Source organism: Corvus moneduloides, chromosome 16 (genome assembly GCF_009650955.1).
Source record: "Corvus moneduloides isolate bCorMon1 chromosome 16, bCorMon1.pri, whole genome shotgun sequence".
NCBI lineage: Eukaryota > Metazoa > Chordata > Aves > Passeriformes > Corvidae > Corvus > Corvus moneduloides.
The window spans coordinates 8119143-8139848 of NC_045491.1; the positions used below are offsets into that span (position 1 = coordinate 8119143).

The 20706-nt window shown below is 64.4% G+C and overlaps 2 protein-coding genes across 3 annotated transcripts in view; one reads left to right on the top strand and one right to left on the bottom strand.

Moving 5' to 3' along the window:
- LLGL1 (LLGL scribble cell polarity complex component 1) overlaps window positions 1-10844 on the top strand; it is a 12057-nt gene extending 1213 nt beyond the window's left edge. The window contains exons 2-23 of one of the 2 annotated variants that reach the window (XM_032125734.1): window positions 1610-1707; window positions 3792-3873; window positions 3952-4082; window positions 4470-4628; window positions 4708-4870; window positions 4958-5093; window positions 5179-5233; window positions 5313-5470; window positions 5553-5770; window positions 5873-5940; window positions 6235-6388; window positions 6785-6889; window positions 7083-7375; window positions 7448-7601; window positions 7679-7832; window positions 7929-8212; window positions 8436-8700; window positions 8796-8910; window positions 9014-9108; window positions 9217-9340; window positions 9413-9492; window positions 9687-10844. In XM_032125734.1, coding sequence (XP_031981625.1) covers window positions 1610-1707; window positions 3792-3873; window positions 3952-4082; window positions 4470-4628; window positions 4708-4870; window positions 4958-5093; window positions 5179-5233; window positions 5313-5470; window positions 5553-5770; window positions 5873-5940; window positions 6235-6388; window positions 6785-6889; window positions 7083-7375; window positions 7448-7601; window positions 7679-7832; window positions 7929-8212; window positions 8436-8700; window positions 8796-8910; window positions 9014-9108; window positions 9217-9340; window positions 9413-9491 — 3090 coding nt within the window. In that variant the 3' untranslated portion in view covers window position 9492; window positions 9687-10844. The remainder of the gene's footprint in view (window positions 1-1609; window positions 1708-3791; window positions 3874-3951; window positions 4083-4469; window positions 4629-4707; window positions 4871-4957; window positions 5094-5178; window positions 5234-5312; window positions 5471-5552; window positions 5771-5872; window positions 5941-6234; window positions 6389-6784; window positions 6890-7082; window positions 7376-7447; window positions 7602-7678; window positions 7833-7928; window positions 8213-8435; window positions 8701-8795; window positions 8911-9013; window positions 9109-9216; window positions 9341-9412; window positions 9493-9686) is intronic. The other variant, XM_032125735.1, reaches the window with a different exon arrangement.
- Window positions 10845-10996: 152 nt separating this feature from the next.
- FLII (FLII actin remodeling protein) lies at window positions 10997-20666 on the bottom strand. Its single transcript, XM_032125733.1, has 30 exons — window positions 20540-20666; window positions 19807-19917; window positions 18634-18705; window positions 18435-18515; window positions 18034-18119; window positions 17730-17891; window positions 17523-17626; window positions 17248-17423; window positions 17011-17168; window positions 16819-16903; window positions 16384-16531; window positions 16119-16252; window positions 15795-16007; window positions 15535-15714; window positions 15379-15461; window positions 15224-15298; window positions 14923-15006; window positions 14684-14855; window positions 14497-14601; window positions 14100-14291; window positions 13686-13874; window positions 13452-13591; window positions 13112-13337; window positions 12772-12926; window positions 12591-12651; window positions 12379-12507; window positions 12193-12299; window positions 11909-12014; window positions 11761-11826; window positions 10997-11601 (listed from the first exon to the last, which is right to left on the bottom strand). The coding sequence occupies exons 1-30, from the start codon at window positions 20600-20602 to the stop codon at window positions 11467-11469; spliced, it is 3798 nt and encodes a 1265-aa protein (XP_031981624.1). The 5' UTR covers window positions 20603-20666; the 3' UTR covers window positions 10997-11466.
- Between the last annotated feature and the right edge of the window lie 40 nt (window positions 20667-20706).

The following is a 20706-nucleotide window of genomic DNA, read 5'->3' on the forward strand; positions in this document are numbered from 1 at the left end:
GGGATACTTGCCCAACTCATGGTGGGGACAATGCCGTGCACCGGAGGGACCCCCGGGCTGTCCCACAGCAGGACCGGGCTGGGAGGTGTCGGAATGTGCAGTGGTGAGGGGTCAGAGCCAGCTCCCACTGCTCAGCACAGCCCTGGCCCTCCAGCTTGCCGCCGTGGGTGAGGGTCTGGCCGGGGTGCGAGGCTTAGCCCAGCCAGAGCCCCCTGTTTTTGGAGAGCACAGTCCCACAGCCGGATCCTGCCCGAATGGGTGCCCAGGGTGGGTCTGTGCCCGTGGGACGTCCTGGGGAGAGACTGAAGAGAGCCCTGCTCCGGCCGTCCCAGCTCTGGGGCCGCTGGCTGCCCACCTGCCTCCCATTAACGGTTGTTTTTCCTCCCGAGCTCCGGATCTGCCTGGGCTTTGCTGTAATTTGGCCGGGAGCGCGCCTTGGCCGGCCGGCACAGCCTGCCGGATGCGGCCCCGCTGCGGGCAGGAGCCGGGGCTGCGGGTGGGGGGCTGAGCCGGGCCCCCCTTTGGGACTGGGGGTGCTGGGGAGCTGGGACAGCTTTTTCTGGGCAATCTTTGCCGGGGTCATCGTGTTGGTCCCTGGCCTGAAGCATCACTGTGGTGTCCCTGTGCTGCTGCTGTCCCAGCTCCTTCCTCCAGCGCAGCGTGCATCCCAGGGGGATTCGGCATGACCCTGTGTGGGGGCTGCCACAGGAATCGGCATCCACCCATGAGCATCCACTTCCTCGTCACTTGGACGTGTTGGGACCCACTCGGATGGGCCGGGACGCCTTGGATGTGTTGGGGATGTTTCCAACGCTCCTGAAGGTGTCCCTTGGGAGGGGAGCAGGAGCTGGGGTGACAGTGGCTGCCGCCGGCGGGTGCGGAAAGCCGCCCCGCTGCGCCTCTCGGATGCCCCAGACAAAGGGAACAGGTCAGGATCCGGCCAGTCTGGCTCCGACGGCCTCCGTATCGTCTGATCGCGCCGTCGCTGCTCAGCCGAGCTGCCCTCGGGAACCCTGCGGTCCCCTCGCCGCGGGCCGGGGCGGTGGGTGCCCCCCGCGTCCCCCCGCTGCCAGGGCAGCCCCTCCCCAGCCGGCGAGCCCAGGCACGCCGGACGGCCGGGACTTCCTTGGGAAGGTGCCCGCGGGCGACACGCGGCTCCGGCGGGGACGTCCCTGGCGCTGGCGGGTCCCGCTCGCCTGGTTCTGCCGCCCGGCATCGGGGACGCCCGGTGATGTCGCAGTGGGGGTCCCGCTCACCTCTCCTGGGGTGTCCTCACCTCGAGGGTTTAGAGCAGGGGGGGTCCCATCCCCAAAGTGCTGGCGGGTGGTGGGGCAGCTTGTTCAAGGTCACACCTACCCCGGCCCGTGGTGTGGCTGTTGGGTTGGGTTTTGGGGTGCTGGGTGGCAACTGGGTGAGGAGTGATGTCCCCCCTCCCCAAGGCTCCCCTTGGTGGCAGTGGGGGACAGGGCAGCATCTTTGTCATCCCGCATGGCAGGGGTGATGCTCGGGCTGGTACGGGATCGGAGCTGTGGGGCTGACGGGGGCTGTGGAAGGTTTGGGAGGGTCAGAGGTGGGGGGTCCGGCTCTGACCTGCCTGTCCCCATGGCAGACGGTGGAGCACGGCTTCCCCAGCCAGCCCAGCGCCCTGGCCTACGACCCCGTCCTGCGCGTGATGGCCATTGGCACCAAGGCGGGAGCCGTCAAGCTGTATCCTTTTCCTCCCACATGAGCAGGAGGTAAGGACCTCCCGGACCCTCCTGCACTCCTCTGGCTGTCCCCATCCCGGAGAATGCTTGGAGACGTGGCTGTGCTGCTTCTGGCCCATCCGGCAGCCCCCACTCGGCTGACGTCCATCCCTCCGTCCAGCTGTGCTGCAGCTGGGCCGGCCGGCGAGGGGGCGGCTGGAGAAAACCCCCACCTCGCCCAAAACGCCGGGGGGACAAAGGGGTTCGGCTGTCCTGGGGGGCATCCCAAGCGGGGGTCCTTCCTGGTGTTACCCCGCTTATCCCGGGGGTGCTCCTGTCCATCCTGGCCTCGTCCCCGCAGCCCTCGGGGGGGCAGCGGGGGCTCTGGCCGGCCCAGCGCCGGGGTGCGGGGCTGCGGTGGGCGCGGAGCCCGGTCCCGGGTGGGGGGCCGAAGCGGGGGACGCCGGCGCGGGGCCGGCCGGGCTTTGTTGCCGGCAGCGTGCAGGGAGACTTCAGAGGGCTGCTGGCGGGCGGCCAGGGCTGGATGCGGCCCATGCTCGGGGGGCCCCGCGCCGCAGGAATGCGGGGTGGGGGCGCGGGGGCGGCTGCGCCCGCAGCGGGGTCGGGGTGTGGGGGCCGCCGCGCTCCCCCTCCCCCAGGCCGGCGGCTCGCTGCCTCCCGAGCACAAAGATGGCGTGTTTTGTTCTGCCGGGGCCGCCCGGGTGCCAGCCCGGCCGCGACGTCGCCGGCCGCCCCACTCGCCCGCCCCACTCGCCCGCCTGGCCCGCGGTGCTGGTCCCAGCTGAGCCCCCCCCGGCACCGCGGGGATGCCGTTGCGGGGGGCCGCGGTGCCCTGAGCATCCTCTGTGGGGATGGTTTTTGGGGTGGTACCCAGCGTGGTACCCCTTTCCTGCACGGCCCCGCTCCGGCTGCCGCCACAAAGATGCTTCTGGAGGTTGGCGGTGCCGTGGAAGCCGGGGCCGGGCGAGGCAGCAGCCGGAGCTGGCCTGACTGGCGTTACTGGTTAGTGGGGGCACCCCTGGGTGCTCCCCGGCCAGGCTGGGCGGATCCGGTTGCAGACAGCCCGGCATCGAGGGGCTGCCAGTGCCTGGGGGTATCTCCTGGGGCAGCTGCGGGTCTCTGGGCTTGGACCCCCGTCGCACATGCTGATGACACTGGTGTGCTCAAGCCACTTACCCTGAGGGCTCTCAGCTCGTGGCACTATTTTGGGTGGGGAAAGACCCCAGAATGAGCAAGGATGGGTGGCATCCCCCGTCCACCGAGAGCTGAGAGCCCTCTGTGTGCTCCCTGCTTCATTCCCGTGCCCTGTTGTCTGCTCTCCCCAAAACTCCATGGCTCATGCCTGGCTCTGCTGGCTCGGCCGTGCCAGACAGCTCCTGCCAGTCCGGCCAGCAGAGCCACCCAGCTGGTTCCCTGTGCCGAGGGCGCCAGAAGGTGGCCAGGGGCAAGGACCCCCAGCACACAGCATGCCCAGATGTGGCTGCACAGTGCTCTGGTGACACCGGGCTGGGGGGAGCAGCTGGCCGGCTCTGGGAGTGCTGGGGATGCCAGGCCAGGGGGCTCCATGCGGTGCTGGAGCTGCTGCGCGGGTCCTGCCGCAGTTCCTGCTGAGCTGCGTCGCCGAAGGAGCCGGGACCAGTCGGGTGAGTGAGGCTGTGCTGGCGCATGCCGAACCCCACCCCGCTGCCGGTGCGTGCCGGGGCTCCCGGCACCTTTTGCACACCCACCCCAGCTGTGTGTGCTCGCCGCAGCCTGACCTGGGACATCCCGGTAGGAGGTGACAGGTGGATTCCAGCCTGACCTGCAGTGTCCCAGCTGGAGGTGCTTGGTAGATCCCCGGCTGACTCAGGGTGTCCTGGCTGGAGTTGGTGGATCCCAGCTGGGGATGGTGGTGCCAAGGCCAGCTCTGGCATGGGCTGCAGCCAGGGATGCTCTACCCTGGCTCTCCCGGGGACAGGGGGCTAAACTGGTGTTTGCAGGCAGAACTGTGACCTGGGGGAATTTGGGTTGTCCTGAGATTCCTGAGACTTGCTGGGGAAGGGGGGGGTGCTCTACCCTCGTTGTTTCTTTGACGGCCCCCCTCAGATATGGCGCGCCAGGCGTGGAGCTGACGGGCCTGCACAAGGAGACGGCCACTGTCACCCAGCTGCACTTCCTTCCCGGCCAGGTACGTGGGTGTCCTGGGGTGGCCCAGCAGCAGCCCCCCAGCACCTCACACACCCCACTGTCATCCCACTGCCCCCAGGGCTGGCTCCTTTCACTGCTGGATGACAACACGCTGCACCTGTGGGAGGTGTGCCAGAAAGAGGGCTGCTCCCACCTGGAAGAGACCCGCAGCTTCGGCCTCCCGGGACGCCCAGGGTCCGGCAGTGCTAAGTACTTGCCTGAGGGGATCCGAACCGCTCCCCCGCGGGGTTGCGGCCAGAGCAATGCCGCTGCCAGCTGGGAACGGCGCGTGGGAGCAGCCGGCCTGCTTGGGTGGGATGATGGCCAAGGTCCTCTCTGTGGTGGTGTTTTCCCCACTGGGATGCTCCCCTAATCCCAACTTGGATGCTGGGTGCAAGGAACAGCTCTGGACTTTTTATGGTGCGGGCAGGGCCCGGGGTGATTACTGGCTCTAATTGCTGTCAGCACTGAGGCTGTCTGTGTCCTCATGGGCTCGGGGGCATGGGGATGTAGGGATGGAGCAGAGGAGGTCTGGGATCTCTTTGACACTCCCTCAGACCCAACACAGTGCTGACGCAGCCCCTGCTCCCCCCACAGCTGCTCCCCTGGCATCACACGGGTGACCGTGGTCCTGCCGATGGCCGCTGGTGCCATGGTCTGCCTGGGCACTGAGGGCGGTGCCGTGTACTTTGTCACCCTGCCCACCCTGACGCTGCTGGAGGACAAAACCCTCTTCCCAGATGAGATCCTGCAGAGGTGAGAGCCCTGCAGACCCCATGCCCCATGCCCACCACCCCCAGCCCTGCTCTGACCCCCTGTGCGTGTCCCCCTGCAGTGCCCCCGATGACTACCGCTGCGGGAAGGCGCTGGGGCCCGTGGAATCCATCCAGGAGCACCCATGCGACGGCAGCCGGCTCCTCATCGGGTACAGCCGGGGGCTGGTGGTCCTCTGGGAGCAGAGCACTCGTGTTGTCCAGCACCTCTTCCTGGGGAACCAGGTACCAGGGCTGGCGGGAGGCTGGCGGGGCCGCGGCCCCACATGTGTGTCCCCGTCTGGGTGCTGAGCCCCCTGTGTGCCCCCGCAGCAGCTGGAGAGCCTGGCCTGGGAGCAGAGTGGGAAGAGCATCGTCAGCTCCCACAGCGATGGCGGGTACATGGTGTGGGCAGTGAGTGGCACTGGCCAGAGGACCCAGCAGCCCGTCATGTCCACCATCCCCTACGGTACAGAGCGGGGGTCTGGGGGCCTCTGGGGTTGGGAGCTGATCTCCCCCATCCCAGTGCTACAACCGCAGCGTCTTCGTTTCAGGTCCATTCCCTTGCAAAGCCATCAGCAAAATCCTCTGGCGAACCTGCGAGTCAGGGTAGGTGGGTGGGCTGGACATGGGCACGGGGGGCACTTGGGGGTCCAGGGTCTGATGGAAGCTGCTTCATGCCACACAGGAACCCCTTCATCATCTTCAGTGGGGGGATGCCACGGGCCAGCTACGGTGACAGGCACTGTGTCAGCGTGCTGCAGGGCCAGACCCTGGCCACGCTCGACTTCACCTCCCGTGTCATCGACTTCTTCACTGTGCAGAGCGCAGAGGTGCCTGAGGGAGGTACGTCCCACCGGGGCCATCCTGGGGAGTGGGTGGTGGTGTGGGGGTCTCTAAGTGCAGCAACCATCTTCCCCCTCCCCAGGCTTTGAGAACCCCCGAGCCCTTGTGGTGCTGGTGGAGGAGGAGCTGGTGGCCATTGACCTCCAGACGCCGGGCTGGCCCACCATCCCTGCCCCGTACCTGGCGCCGCTCCACTCCTCTGCCATCACCTGCTCCTGCCATGTCTCCAACGTGCCTCTCAAGCTCTGGGAGAGGATCGTCAGTGTGGGCGAGCAGCAGAGCCCCCGGCAATCCTCTGCGGTCAGTGATGGGGATGGTGGGGAGGGGTCCTGCTGAGACCCTTCCAGCATAGCCCAGTGGGCTCCATCCCTCTCTCCATCCCCTCTCCATCCCTCCTTCCAGGCCTGGCCCATTGATGGGGGAAAGAACCTGGCCCAGGAGCCCACACAGAGGGGGCTTCTCCTCACTGGGTGAGTGGGCTGGCAGGAGCGAGGGGGCCTGGGAAACCCAAAATGCGGGGGGGGACACATCCACACCTGTTCCTGCAATGAGAGAATGGGATGGGGTGGTGGTGGCATCCACTCCTTCTTTTCGGGTGGGCTGCCCCTTCTCATTCTGGCTGGGCATGAGTGTGTCACCCGCTGCGCTGTCCCCCGTTGTCCCCCCCTCTGGCACAGTGGCTGCCAGCACACAGGCAGCTCTTGTTAGCCGGGCAGATGCTGGGGCCCTGCACTGACAGGACCCCCCCCCCCCCACCCGCTCAGGCATGAGGACGGCACGGTGCGGTTCTGGGACGCCTCGGGGGTCTCCCTGAAGCCCCTCTACAAGCTGGGCACCGCCAACATCTTCCAGACAGACTGTGAGCACAACGACAGCCTCAACCAGGCGGGTGACGAGGAGTGGCCGCCGTTCCGCAAGGTGAGGTCCGCTGGGCAGGGGGACGCTGGGGTGGACCTCAGCACCCTCCTGGCTCTGCCAGCACCCAAGGGGGCAAACCCAGAGCCGGGCACGGGGGACACACCTGCCGGAGCCATCCCGGCTGCGCCCCGGGACGTGTCCCCCGGCTCAGGGCACAGCTGCTGTGTGACGCACTGTGGGGACACAAGGGACGCTTGTTCCGTGGGCCCCGTCCCGCGGGTCTGCCCCAGCATGGGGGAAAGAGCCAGGGGGTGTGTGGGGACAGACTTTTCCTGGGCGTGATGCCCAGAGTGGTTCATGTGCCACAGCTGGTGGAGGGATGTGGGGGTGCAGGAGGGGCTGCCCCACAGCTGTGTGAGGGGTCCGGGCTGTCCCTTCAGCTGTCCCCTCCCGCAGGTGGGCTGCTTTGATCCCTACAGCGATGACCCGCGCCTGGGTGTGCAGAAGATTGCGCTCTGCAAGTACACGGCCAGGATGGTGGTGGCTGGCACGGCGGGGCAGGTAGGGTGGCAAGGACAGAGCAGGGGCTGCTAAGCACCTCTTGGCACCCCCATGGCATGAGAGGGCTACAGACCCTGCAGCCCCCCGTGGTTGTCCTTGAAGGGCTTCTACTGGTGGGTTTAGCCCCTGGTGTGCAGCAGGCTGGCTGTGTGGGGGGTTAAGTGTGTCCCCCCATCTGTGTTTGTCCCTGCAGGTGCTGGTGATGGAGCTGAGCGATGAGAAGTCCGAGCACGCAGTCAGTGTGGCCACCGTGGATCTGCTGCAGGACCGCGAGGGCTTCACCTGGAAGGGCCATGACCGGCTGGCCCCTCGGAACGGGCCCCTCCACTTCCCCCCCGGCTTCCAGCCCAGCGTGCTGGTGCAGTGCGTGCCCCCCGCCGCCGTCACTGCCGTCACCCTCCACTCCGAGTGGAACCTCGTGGCCTTCGGCACCAGCCACGGCTTTGGACTCTTCGACTACTACCGGCGCAACCCCGTGCTGGCCAGGTATGGGGGGACCTCAGTGCGGGGACCCCCTGGAGTGATGTGGCGGGTGCTGAGCAGCATCGGTGCTTGCAGGTGTACACTGCACCCCAACGACTCGCTGGCCATGGAGGGGCCCCTGTCCCGCGTGAAGTCCCTCAAGAAGTCCCTGCGTCAGTCCTTCCGCCGCATCCGCAAGAGCCGCGTGTCGGGCAAGAAGAGGCTCAACGCCAGCAGCCCTTCCAGCAAGGTGGGCAGGGAGTGGGGGCCACCATGGCAGCTCCCCGTCCCCACCTGGCAGGGACTGACCCCGTGTCCCCTCCCCAGGTGCAGGAGGCCAATGCGCAGCTGGCGGAGCAGGCGGGCCCCCCCGAGGTGGAGATGACGCCGGTGCAGCGGCGGATCGAGCCTCGCTCAGCCGATGATTCGCTTTCGGGGGTCGTGCGGTGCCTCTATTTCGCTGACACCTTTCTCCGTGACGGTGAGACCCCCTCCCTCCCTGGGAAAAGCCCCCAAGCTGGGTCTGGCTGGTGCCACACTCTGGGGAGGGGGCTCTGACACTGCTCTGCCCCCACAGCCGCCCACCACGGCCCCACAATGTGGGCAGGGACCAACTCTGGGTCGGTGTTCGCCTACGCCTTGGAGGTGCCATCGCAGGAGAAGTTCTCAGAGCGGGCGGTGGAGGCGGTGCTGGGGAAGGAGATCCAGCTGATGCACCGGGCGCCCGTGGTGGCCATTGCGGTGCTGGATGGGCGAGGGAACCCCCTGCCTGAACCCTACGAGGTGTCCCGGGACCTCGCCAAGGCCCCTGACATGCAGGGCAGCCACTCCATGCTCATCTCCTCTGAGGAACAGTTCAAGGTGAGTGCAGGGCTGAGTGTCCACTGTGGAAGAGATGGGACACAAAACGTCCCATGTCCTCTTTGGATGTCCTCATCATGCGGGGACAGGGCTGGAGGTGACCAGTCACATTGGGGGGCACTCCTATGCCTGTTCTAGGGTGGTGAATCCAAGGAGAAGGTGCCCCCCTAAACCCAGCAGGTTCCTGTTCTCCCCTGACCCCAGCTCCTCTTGCCCCACCCAGGTGTTCACGCTGCCCAAAGTGAGTGCCAAGACCAAGTTCAAGCTGACAGCACACGAGGGCTGCCGGGTGCGGAAGGTGGCCTTGGTGAGCCTGGCCAGCGCTGGCTCCGAGGAGCGCCTGGAAAACTGCCTGGCCTGTCTCACCAACCTGGGGGACATCCACATGTTCACCGTGCCCAGCCTGCGGCCCCAGGTCCACTACAGCTGCATCCGTAAGGAGGACATCAGTGGCATTGCCTCCTGTGTCTTCACCAAGCATGGCCAAGGTGAGGGCACCAGGTGACATCCTGTGTCGCTGGGATGTTGACCCCACCTGCAGCCCTGTGGGGGATCCTTGAGGCTCGTTGTTGTCCCCCCGTAGGTTTCTACCTAATTTCACCATCCGAGTTTGAACGCTTCTCGCTGAGTGCCAGGAATGTGACAGAGCCACTGTGCCGGCTGGAGGTTGCCCGGCTCCAGGACACCTCCTGCCTCAGGTGGGCTGTCTTGGGGGCATGGGGGGCTGTGCTCTGGTAGAGCCCCTGCACACCCACCCCATGACACCGGTTCTGGCCATAACTTCTCCCTGTTTCCTTCCAGCAACAGCTCAACGGTGACGCCGAAGCTGCCGCAGGCGAACGGCACCCACGTCCCACGCAGCTCCGAGGGCCAGCACTCCCCCTCGGACAGTGACCGTGAGTGACCACCCTGTCCCTGCACACACAGCATGTCCCATAGCCCTGCTCCAGGCCTGGCCCTGTGTCCTGGCTGCTCCCAATCCCTCCTGTCCCGTGACTCCCCAGGGTCCCCTGAGGAGCACCCAGGTGCCTTCTCGCCCGGCCCCATCGACTCCCCTAACAGCAGCATGGAGAACCCGCTGGACACCACTGGGGACATCACTGTGGAGGAAGTGAAGGATTTCCTGGCGTGAGTGGGGTGGGAATGGGGTAACCGGTGCTGAGGGGCCGTGGCAGTGCCTCTCACCCTGCTCTGCCCCAGGTCCTCAGAGGAAGCGGAGCGGAACCTGCGGAACACCAGCGAGGACGAGGCCCGGCCCACGGGGATCCTCATCAAGTGAGGTCTGTGAGGGGCTGGTGGTCCCTGGGGTGGGAGTGGGATTTGGAGCTGAGACCCCAGTGCAATGCCCTGGCTTCCTGATCCATCATGGGAGGATGGAGTTGTGGTCCCCGGGGCTTGTAGAGGAGGGGGAGCAGGGGGAATGCCTGTCCTGAGCCCCTCCAGGTCTCCTTCTGAGGAGCTGCATCACCCACAGGCATCGCCAGCCTCCCTGACCCATCTCAGTGCTCGGATTCCCGGGATGCGCGACTCGACTGGACCCCCGCGCCCCCTCCCCATGTAACGTAGACTCGCCTCCTCTCTAACATCCGCGCCGGCCGCTGCCGCGCCCCGGCTCCGGCACTCCCCACACACCTCCCTGCCCGGCCACCGGCCCCGGAGCCCCCGACCCCTGAGCCGGGGCCGTGGGACACAAACTCTTCCCGGGGAAGATAAGTTCCTTTTTTATACACGGTCGAGTGTCACTGTCCCCTGCTCCAGAGCCCCCTTCCTGGGGGATGCTGCTGCTTTCCTGGCTCCATGGGGAGGGTTGGGGCTTGTGGACCCCCCTCGTCCCCTGGTTTTGGTCCCTTGGGGCAGTGCGGGGCCAGAAGCCTCCAGGCACGGCCCCCCATGCCCTGGTCTGTGTTTACATGCCCGGCTCCCTGCAGTTTACAGCCCCGTTCCCTGCCTGCCAGGAGGCTCTGGCTGCTGCACAGGGACTGTCCCCAGGGGCACCCAGCGGGGATCCCCTGGCTCCCAGGTGGGCAGCAGAGGCCTCGAGCAGCCCGTGGAGGGGCACGGTGGGGGGTCACAGGTGGCCTTTTTCTCTTAGTGGCTTCTCCAAGGGCTATTCTCCAGGTTGGGCTCTGTGCCTGCTGCTCCTTTCTGACACTAATTCCTGCCACGGGGTGGGTTTGGGATGGGATCACGCTGTGGAATTACACACCGGCTCCTGGTCCTGGTCCGTGTTGGTGCTGTGGGGGGGCAGATGGGGCTGCCCCAGCCCCCACCTGCCCCAGGCTGGGCTGCCCCACCCTGGGGGTCTCACTGTGCCAAATCCCCCCTGGGCTCCTAGCCTGGCCTTGTCCTCCTGGGGGACTGTGGTGACGCCGGCTCTGTCCCCTGGCCCATGGTGGCTGTTCCCACGGGACTCAGCTGGCCCCTGCCCCTCTCCTTTTGGGGACCCGGGGCTGCTGTGGCCCCCCGGGCTCTCCTGCGGTACGTGTGTGGCTGGGGGGGGTCGGGCTCTGTCGCTGCCGGCCGAGGCCGGGGCTGTAGCGTCCCTGGTAGAACCCCCCCCACCTCATCCTTTTTTTTTTGGTAAGATGAATTTAGCATTGTTTAGTTATTAAAAATACTGGTTTTTAATATTGAAAATAAAGCATTTAATATCAACTGCCCGGGCTGCAGGTGTTTGCTGAGCCGTGGAGCCAGGTCAGTGCTGGGGTTCCCCTGAGCTGCAGAGGGGCACGATCAGTGTGGGGGGTGACCCCATTTTGGAGTGAGTCAGAGCCTGGGACAGGGTCGAGGTGAGAAGTGCAGCCTTTATTGGTATGATCCAGATGGGCTGATCCCTGCTGGGGGTCCATCCCCCAGGACAGCAGGGACCAGCTGTAAGGCCCAGGGCTGAGAGCCCCTCACTCCCCCCAGTTCTCCTTAGCAAAGCATCCTCCCACCCAAACTGGGAATCACTCCTGTCCCCCAGTGGCAGGGGGAGCTCGGCACTGGTTAAGGGCAGCAGCATCCCCAAGCAGGGCATGGCAGGGGCTGACATCACCCCGTGTGCCCCCCAGGAAGGGAAGGGGCTGAGCTGAGCCCCGTGCTGGGAGAAGGGGGGACAGAGGGGCAGCCCCAGTGATCCTCACTGGCCCCGGCTCGGGGGGAGGCGGCTCCAGGCCGAGCCTGGCTGGGTGCAGGCGTTGGCGGCAGCGTGGGGTGCTGGGGTCCGGCCGTGCCGGGGGGGCTGTGGCTGGAGCACCAGGTGCCCCCGGCCCTTAGGTCGGTGGCTTGCGGAACACACTCCAGGCGTGGAAGCAGCGCGTGAAGGGCCAGGGCTCGTTGCCTTTCCGCACCAGCCGGAGCTTGCGGGGATGCGTGGGGTCCTTGGAGCGCATGTGCTGGATGTAGACCTGGGGCGGAGCACAGCCGTGGGGGTCCCGGCCCCTTCCCACCTCCAGAGCTGGTATTCCCCAGCCCAGAGCTCTGCACCACCCAGATCAGGGCCCCAAGGGGACATGGAAGTGCCCAAATCCTCCCCCACGCTGTTCCAGGATGGAGGGAAGCCTTACCTGGCACGCCTTGAGGCTCAGCTTGATCTCCACCTGGCTGGTCTGGGTGCCCACCCACATGTAGACCTGCAGAAAGGATCAGGAGCCAGGCTCAGCCCACAGAGCCACTGCGAGATCTGGGCCCAGGACAGCCTCATGCCCAGCTCACCTCCTGCCCATTGTCCAGCAGCATGATGTCATCATCAGCCAGGTCATCCTGGCAGAAATCTGAGCACTTTTCTGACACAGAGAAATAACCTTTCTCATTGGAGCATCTGTGGGGAGATGGACAGGGACAGCATCAGGCATGAGTTTGTTAGGACTCTGCTCGTGCAGAGGGAAGGGATGTGATGGTGCAGCTGTTTTGGCTGGTGGATTCCCAAGGGGGATGGGCTCTGTAGGAGAAAGGGAACCAGCACAGACTGGAGCCTCCCTCTCCAAGCCAGTGCCCACCTGAAGAGCCGTGAGTGCTTCATATAGTCTGCATCTTCATCGTAGGGCTTCTGGCCCCCAATGCCCACCCAGAAGAAGTTTTCAGGCTCTTCTCCCTCGTTGATGACCTGCAAGGGCAGGAACAGGGCTGAGCGTGGCCTGGGTGGTCACTGTCACCCAGGTGAGGTAGCACTGAGGCCCACTCACCTGTTTGCTGTAGGAGTCATCAAACATGTGGTTCATGATGTCCTCAGCCAGCTTGGCCTCGTCAGGGTCGGCCGCCCTGCCCACCCAGGTGTAGACGATGCCCTGGTTGTCTGTGCTCTCAAAGGGCACCTGGGGGAGTGCAGAGTCAGGGCTGCCCAGGGGGGCAGGCAGGCACCCAGGCAGCCCTGAGGATGCTCAGCCACGAGCAGTACCTTGAGGATGAAGCAGAACTCAGAGCTGAGCAGAGCAGCGTCCGTGTTGATCTGGATGCACCTGGAGACCCCGAGGCACAAATCAGTGGGAGACCCGGCAGCTGTGCCCACCAGCAGGTATCCCACCTGGATCTGGCACCTGTGGGTGCTGGCTGGCCTGGAGCAGCCCTGGGGCACTGACCTGGTGCACAGAGCCCCGCCGTTGGTGCGGATGTGGTACAGGCTGGGCTGGGGAGCGCTGACCCGGTCCTTCCGCTTGCCCCGGTGGATCACAAACCTCCTCTTGAAGTGCGAGAGGAACTTGGGGTTCTCCTGCTGCTGGGTCATGCGCACCACCTGGGCACGGGTGGGTGTCAGCAGGGCAATGGGGACCTCCCAAACACAGCCCCAACTCCAGCTGCACCCCCTGCCAGCCCCCATCTCTGCTGCTGTCCCCTGCCTCAGCCTGAGGGGCAGAGAAGGGATGGGGAAGAAGAGAGGCAAAGCTGGGGCACCCCTGTGTCACCCCCAAACTGTGTCACCTCCAGTTTGCCACGGAAGTGACTCTCAAACTTCTTCTGGAGGCTGAAGGTGAAGGTGAGCCAGCCCATGTTGGAGGCCTCCCGGCCCTGCCAGAAGTAGACGATGCACTGGGAGTCTTCCTCAGGCTGCTTCTCCTCCTCTTCTTCCTCACCCTCCTCCTCCCCTTTGCCTTCACCCTTCTTCTTTTTCTCCTCATCCTCCTCATACTCCACTGGCACCCAGTACCTGAGGGCAGGAATAGGGAGTGCTGTGAGGCATGGGACAGTCGGGAGGACTGGGCAGGGAGGTTGGGGACAAAATGGTCCACCAGCCCCTGAGAGGGGACGAGCCGGGTGTCACCTGCACAGGAAGACGTAGCAGTCGTGGGTGTGGAAGTGGCCAAACTCCTCCTCAGGCAGGCGGGTGAATTTCTTGCCCTCCAGCACGAAGCCCTCCATGCCATCCAGGTCCTCGTTCCACTCCTCCATCAGCTGCTCCGCCTGTGGCCCCATGTGCTCTGTCAGCCCCCCAGCCCTTCCATCATCAGGACCCAGCCCCATGCCATGGGGGATTCATGGGGGTCCCCAGCCCTACCTCGCTGAGGGGCATGGGGGGCTGGCGGGGCAGGAAGAGTGCCGTGAGGTCGGCCTTCATCTGGTCCTTCTTCTCGGCGTCCTTGCGGACCTTGCCGGCCAGGCCGCCATCCTGCAGCACTGTCTCAGCGTTCCGGGTGTAATCCACGCGCAGGACATCGTCCCAATTCTTGAACTTGGACTTGAATACCTACATTACAGAATCATTAAGGCTGGAAAAGACCTCCAAGATCATCGAGTCCAACCTGTGACCGATCCCCACCTTGCCAACCAGACCAGAGCACCGAGTGCCACGTCCAGTCACTCCTTGAACACCTCCAGGTGTTCGAGGTGTAAATTGGGGAGCAGGTAACACACCCTGGGTCACAGCCCCCTCTCGGGCACCCAGCAGCCATCTGAGGGGTCCGTGCCCTACCTGGCACTCGGTGCCCTCCAGGTTCCTGGTCACCATGGCGTGCTTGGGCCGGTGCAGCATTGTGCACAGCTCCTGGCTCAGCTTCAGCGCCGCCGCCCGCACCAGCCGCGATGACTTCCTCCCGATCCAGATGAAGACGTCAGACCAGCAGTCCAGGATGTACACGCTCTTGGTGTCCAGCAGGCTCTGCAGCTGAGGGCACCACAGGGAAGAGGGGGTCAGGCACTTGCAGGCATTCCCAGCTGGAAAACACCCTGCCTGCTCCCGACAGAGCAGAGCATCCCCCAGCTGGGCGCTGCTGGCCGAACCTCCCTCTCCCAGGGCACAGCTGGAGGCAGAAGGGACACGAAACCAGTCTCACTGGTCAGACTGGGAGAACCTCCCCGCCCCATCCTACCAGGCGCATCTCTGGCATCAGATCAGCCTTCAGCCTCTTCTTGTGCTCCACAGAGAGCTTGTAGTTGATCTGGGGCAGCTCCAGGTAGCCCAGACCAAGGCCGACCTGCAGAGGGGATGGGGACAGATGTTATTGGGGGCTGCAGGACCCCAGCAGTGCTGGTGGCCCTGTGGATGCAGCTCCCCACCTTGTACAGCTTCGGCTTGTGGGGCTGGAAGTCATCGGGGACACAGGGTCGGATCTCCTCGGGCTGCCCCCCCAGCACCTCCCAGAATTCGGGGGTCTCCTGGCCCTGGGTGAGCAGCGTAATCTCGGCCTTGCCCTTCCGCTCATTCTTGTTGATCTTCTCAGCAAAGAGCCTGCAGTGGGAGCAGGTGAGATGGCAGGTGTGGGCTCCCCACACCCCAGCACCCCCACCAGCCCTACCTGGCCTTGGTGGTGCTGCTCAGTGTGGCCTGGCTCCCACGCCACACCAGGAGGTCGAGGCCATGGTCCAGGAGGAAAACAAACCTGGTGGAGAGAGGTGAGAGGAGTCAGGAGAGAGCGCAGTGTGCCGAGCATTCTCCCCATCCTGGAGGTCCCTGCAGGGCACCAATGGGGGTTTGAACCCAAATCCTTGTTGGAAGGTGCAGGAATAGCCCATTTGCACCACAGAACTGCAGCTATATTATCTCAGGTGGACCCTGCTGAACCTTCTGCAGGGACTCTGTATCCCCTGGCCACTCACCGGGGGTCCAGGGATGTCCCTTTCAGTGCCACCGGCTCCAGCTTGACGTTCTTCTTCCCATAGACACGGTACAGCCTGGGGAAGGGACAGCCACGGTGGGACATGGGGCACTGCCTGCCCCATACATCCCCCCCAGGCCCTGTCCCCAGCTGTACCTGGTGACATACTGCGTGTCCTCGACAGTGAAGAAACCACTGGCCGTGCCACCCTCGATGTAGGAGATATCATTGTCGAAGACCTGGGGGCGGGAAGGGGTTGATGGTGGGACAGGAGGGGCTGGGGGCTACAGGGGAGCTGGGGGTTGGCCTCACCTGGAGGAACTCTTCACTTTCATCCCCCATCTCCTCCCGGATGCTGCGGCACTCGGCCCCCAGGTAGTTGCGGAGGTTGACGGCATGGATGGCAGAACAGGCTTTCTTGTCCAGCGTGGCCTCCTGCCCAATCCAGTAGTAGATCTCCCAGTTGAGGGAACCGTTCTCATCCAGGAAGGTCTGGGAAGGACAGGGTGTGAGATGGGATGGCTGCAGCTCTGGGCAGGGGATGTGGGGGACCCTTGGTCCTCCCCGAGTACCTTGAGCACAATGTAGCAGTCAGCCTCGTAGAACTTCCCGTGGAAAGCCTCGTCCACCAGTGTGGGCACGAAGTTCTCGATCTGCCAGACACAGAGGCCAGGCAGCTGCCCCACATCCTCGCTGAAGAACTCTGAGTAGTCCAGCTGTGGCTTCTCCAGGCCCTGGTCCCAGCGTCGTGTCTTCAGGTCTGGCGCCTTCGCCTCCCCACTCTCCTGGGGGACGGGCACAGGTCAAGTGAGGGACAACCAGAACCCTGCTGGCACCCAGGGTAGGCCACGGACACTGTGACACCCTCAGGGCCCCTCTTCCACCCCAGACCCTACCTCTATCTTCTTATTCTTCTCCTGGGCCACATCCGACATCCCCTTCAGCACCTGCTTGGCCTGGTCATCCTGGGCAGAGTCCTTGCGCCGCCGGAGCCGCATCTTGCGGGCCAGCGGGTCCTTGGTGCTGCTCCCTGGGCACATGGGGACAGGGTGAGAGGCAGCCACGACACTTGTGGGGCACTCTAAGGACGACTGCTCATTTCCCAGCCTCTCCAGGGCTGTGCCAAGGCAGGGGCTGTGCCCCCCATCCCTACGCACGTACCTGCAGCAGCGGCTGCGACGGTGGCGGGGGAGGCTCCGGCCAGGCGGAGCTGGTTCTGCAGGGAGAAGTCGATGTTGTACCACTCCGAGGACCGATCCGCTGGCTTCGGGGGCATCACCAGGTTGGGGTTCTCACGCACGTCCAAGACCTGCCAAGGAGGGCGCAGAGACCTCAGTGAAGCACCCGTTCACAGGGACATCGAGGATGTGGCATGGGATGGAGATCTCTGGAGCACTCCAAGCTTCAGTGAGATGGATGTGGAGGGAACCCCAAATCCACGGCCTGCCTGGGCTGAACCATGTGCCAGACTGCAGGTATGGTCCCTGAGCTCCCCTGCCCTCACCTCATCCACCCCATCCTACAGCCCTGGGACCCCAGGGAGGTGCTGGGGCTGTGAAGGACAAGCACCAAGGCAGAGAGGTGCTGGGTGCTCACCTCCACATCCGTCAGGAAGTGGATGGCTTCTGGCAGCGTCACCAGGCGGTTCTTGTTCAGCACCAACTTCCTCAGCTTGGAGCACCTGTGGGACAGTGATGCTGGTGACAGGCCAGCCCAGGGTGACCTGTGACCACACAACCTCTGTGTTCCCTCCTGGGGACAGAGCGGATCCGGTTGTGTGTTCCTTACCTGCACAAACTCTCGGGGATGAGCTCCAGGTTGTTGTTGGCCGCCATGAACTCCTCAAGGTTGGTGAGCTTGCCGATGCCCGAGGGGATCCCGTCAAAGTCCAGCTTGTTGGAGTTTAGGTACATCTTCTTCAGCTTGGTCAGCTTACAGATGGCCGACTGGGGAAGGGGGAGATGGTGGGGTGAGGGAAAACCATGGAAACACAAGCAGGGAGGCCACGTAGGGGCAGGGACATACAGGTAAGGAGGTGAGCTGGTTGCGGGACAGGTTGAGGGTCTCCAGCTGGGTCCACTGGTCAATGCAGAGGGACAGCTCTGTGATCTGGTTGCTGCTGAGGTTGAGGCGCCGCAGGCTGCCCAGGGTGTAAAGACACTCGGGGACACGGCTGAGGTCGTTGCAGGAGAGGTCCACGTCTGGGGGAAGAGACAAGGGGGTGACCCCACCAGCCAGACCCACACCAGGGCTGGGGGAGCCCCTGGAGGGTTCTGTGGGGCTGGATGCCCCAGTCCTACCTGCCAGGTTCACCAGGCCCTCGAGGCTGGTGGGGAGGTTGCTCTGCGTGCGCTGGGTGTTCCGCAGGTGGAGGGTCTGCAAGGCCGTCATCGCTGGCAGCTGCCTGCGGACCACGGAGAGCCAGAGGGCAGAGAGAGCGTCAGGATGGAGCAGGCACCGCCCCAGCCCTGCCTGACTGGGATCCAGCCTGGGAAGCGGGGCTGTACCGGAGCTGTGCGTGCAGGAGGGGGTTGTTGTTGAGGATGAGGGTCTGCAGGTGGACCAGGCGCCTCATCTGTGGGGGGAGACTCTCCAGCTTGTTGTCACTCAGGTCCAGGTAGAGCAAGTCCGTCAGGTTGATGAAGAGCTGGTTGGGGATGGTGTCGATGCTGCAGGGATATGGGGAAATTATAGGCTGCCTGGGACCTGCACCAGCCCCAGGTCTCCCTTGAGGAGGGGCAGAGAGCAGGACCCAGCAACAGAGGTGGCCATGGCCAGGAGGGGGAGATGGTCACCCTGGTCTGGACCCACCTGTTGTGGCCAAGGTTGAGGACCAGCATGTTCTTGGCATTCTCCAGCTCCCGGGGACACTCTGTGAGCTGGTTGTAGCTCAGGTCCTGGGAAAATGGGAGCACAAAGCAGCTGTCACCCTCTGCCCCAGGCCCAGCCACTACCACCCAAACCTGAGGACTGAGGGCTGTCTCCGGGGGCACAGCAGGAGCTGGACCAGCACACAGGGAACACAGCCATGGCATCAGCCTTTAAAGGAGGCACTGCCAGAGGGTCATCCTGCCAACAGCCACCTTCCCTGCAGCTCAGGCATGGGCTTGGGACTGGTGTTCCCAAGGAGCACAAGGAGCCACCAAGGTGCAGGAATGGGATCCAGGAGTCTGAGCTGGCTCCTGCATCAGCTGAGGAGACTCTGTACGCACCAGCACTGAGAGGTCATCCAGCTGGAAGATGTCATCAGGGACTCCCGAGTTCTTCAGGCTGTTTGCACGAGCCACGATTGCCTGGAAAGGCGAGAGAGGCAGGAATGCAGCTGCCTGCTGAGCCCCCAGGTATGATCCTTGTGTGCCCTCAGAATCCAGAGGTGCCTGGGGACCCCTGAGGCACGAGGGGGACACTCACCCGGAGGCAGGGCAGGCCGGAGAGCTCTCCGTGGAGCGTGGTGAGGCTGTTGTGACTCACGGAGAGGTGCTCCTGCAGGGAAAACACAGACAAGCCCTCAGTGAGCAGAGAGAAGAGCTGGGACTGTGCAGGGCAATGGTTGGGCCCCCACATTGATGTGGAGGCTCCTCCATCTCAGGAGAGCTGGGGACCTGTGAAGCCCTGTCACACCCAGGGCTGCTGGGACACTCCCAGGCTCAAACTGGTTGGTTGGCCCAGTGTGCCTGTGCTGCCTCCACATCCCTCATTTCCTGGGCTAGCCCTGGCTGGACACCTCAGCCCTGCTGTAGGGTTTGGGGTGCTCTGGGATGCCACCAAGCTGGCCTGTGCCAGTCCCACACAGTCCCTGTGCAAACAGATCCCAGTTCTCGAGAACGCCTCTCACTGGGTGATCCGGAAATGGGCAGACGTGGACACTGCTGGGGTAGGAGGAATTTCCCCGGGGGAATGTTTTCCTCTGAGCATCACCAGCCACGGCTGTTGCCTACTCAGGAAAACAAGGAATTGGCAGGCTGTGGGTGTGATGTGAGGATTTGAGTCTTGCTGTGGCTCCCAAGAACCTAGCAGGGCTGGCGGGAGCGTGGCTCTGAGTAGCACAGAGCGATTCCCTGCACCTGGCACAGGGACAGGGACTTCTAGCAGCATTTAAAGCAGTGACTTTGTCTGACACTGACAGGATGAGGTCCTTGACATGCTGTGGACACCACCAAAGCCAAGCTGAGCCACAACTCCACCAAGGGCCTGGTTGAGCTGCCCAAAAGCAAAGCCAGGCAGCTGCCAGCTCCTGCTCTTTATATACTTTAGCAAAGGAGAAGGGAAAAAAGCCCCAAAAACCTTGATCCTCTCCATTTTAAGCATCACCCTTCCCTCCTGTTACAGGGCAGAGGATCTAAGAGTGGTTTTTAATCTGGTTTTCTAGAAAAAAAAAGGTGAAACCAAGTGCAAGTCCATCTCAACCCCATTCCCGACAGCTCCTGCATCTGATTTCAACCACACATTGTAGCTCAGTGCTATTATTAGACACCAGAGCATCCGCCACTGAGCCACGAGGCTGGCAGGGAACAGGCTCCCGTCAGATCTCACAGCCCCAGTGGGACAGGGGAGCCCCATTGCATCCCAAAACATGGGGCTCACCAGCTTCTGGAGGGCAGCAAGCTCCTCGGGCAGGTAGCACAGCCCCGTGCGGTTCAGCTTCAGCCAGCGCAGGCTCGTCATCGCCTTCACATGCTCCGGGAAGTATCCGCCCTGGAGAGGAGGAGGAGGGTGAGGAAACCACCTGTCCCATGGGATGAGGATCTGGGGACTTCAGGCTGACTGATGCTCTGTGGTCATGGGAGGTTTGGGATCGAGCAGTCCTATGGGACTGGGAACTGTGGGGTCATGATGACCCAGTCCTATAGGACTGGGAGCTGTGGGGATTGGGATCAACCAGTCCCATAAGATTGGGAACTAGGGGGCTGAGATCACCCAGTCCTAAGGAACTGGGAGCTGGGGGGCGGGGATCGATCATTCCTAGGGGATTAGGAGCTGGGGGCCATGGAGACCCAGTCCTACGGGACTGGGAGCTGGGATCGCCCAGTCCTATGGGAGTGGGAGCTGGAGGCTCGGGGATCACCTGTCCCTCTGGGACCCCGTGGGCTGGGGGCCGGGTTGCCCAGCCATAGCGGCTTGGTGGGGGTCACGGATCGCCCGGCCCCGCAGTGCCCACGGGGTCGGGACCGGGGCTGCCCCAGGTCACCCACCCCGGGCGGGGCCGGGGCCGGGATTCCCCCGCCCCAGGGGCCGAGCCAGGCCTGACAACCCCGCGGGGCCCGGGCCCGCTGCGGCCCTGGGGGCCGGGCTGTCCCCCGCTCCCGCTCCCCCCCACCTTGAAGTCGTTGCCGCTGAGATCGACGCCGCGGACGAAGGGCAGGACGCCGGTGGCCGCCATGGCGGAAGGGCGGGGGGACCCTGCGGCGGCACCCCGCCCCGCCAGGCCCCGCCCCCGGCCGTGACGCACGCGGGGCGGGGCGGGGCCGCGCGCTACTTCCGCGC

Coding starts and splice junctions, on each gene's coding strand:
- FLII (XM_032125733.1), bottom strand. CDS start 20,602: ATGGCGGCCACCGGCGTCCTGCCCTTCGTCCGCGGCGTCGATCTCAGC. Junction 12,927..13,111: donor ACTTCCGTGGCAAACTGGAG/GTGACACAGTTT, acceptor ACCCGTGCCCAG/GTGGTGCGCATGACCCAGCA. Junction 12,015..12,192: donor AAGCACTCACGGCTCTTCAG/GTGGGCACTGGC, acceptor ATCTCCCCACAG/ATGCTCCAATGAGAAAGGTT.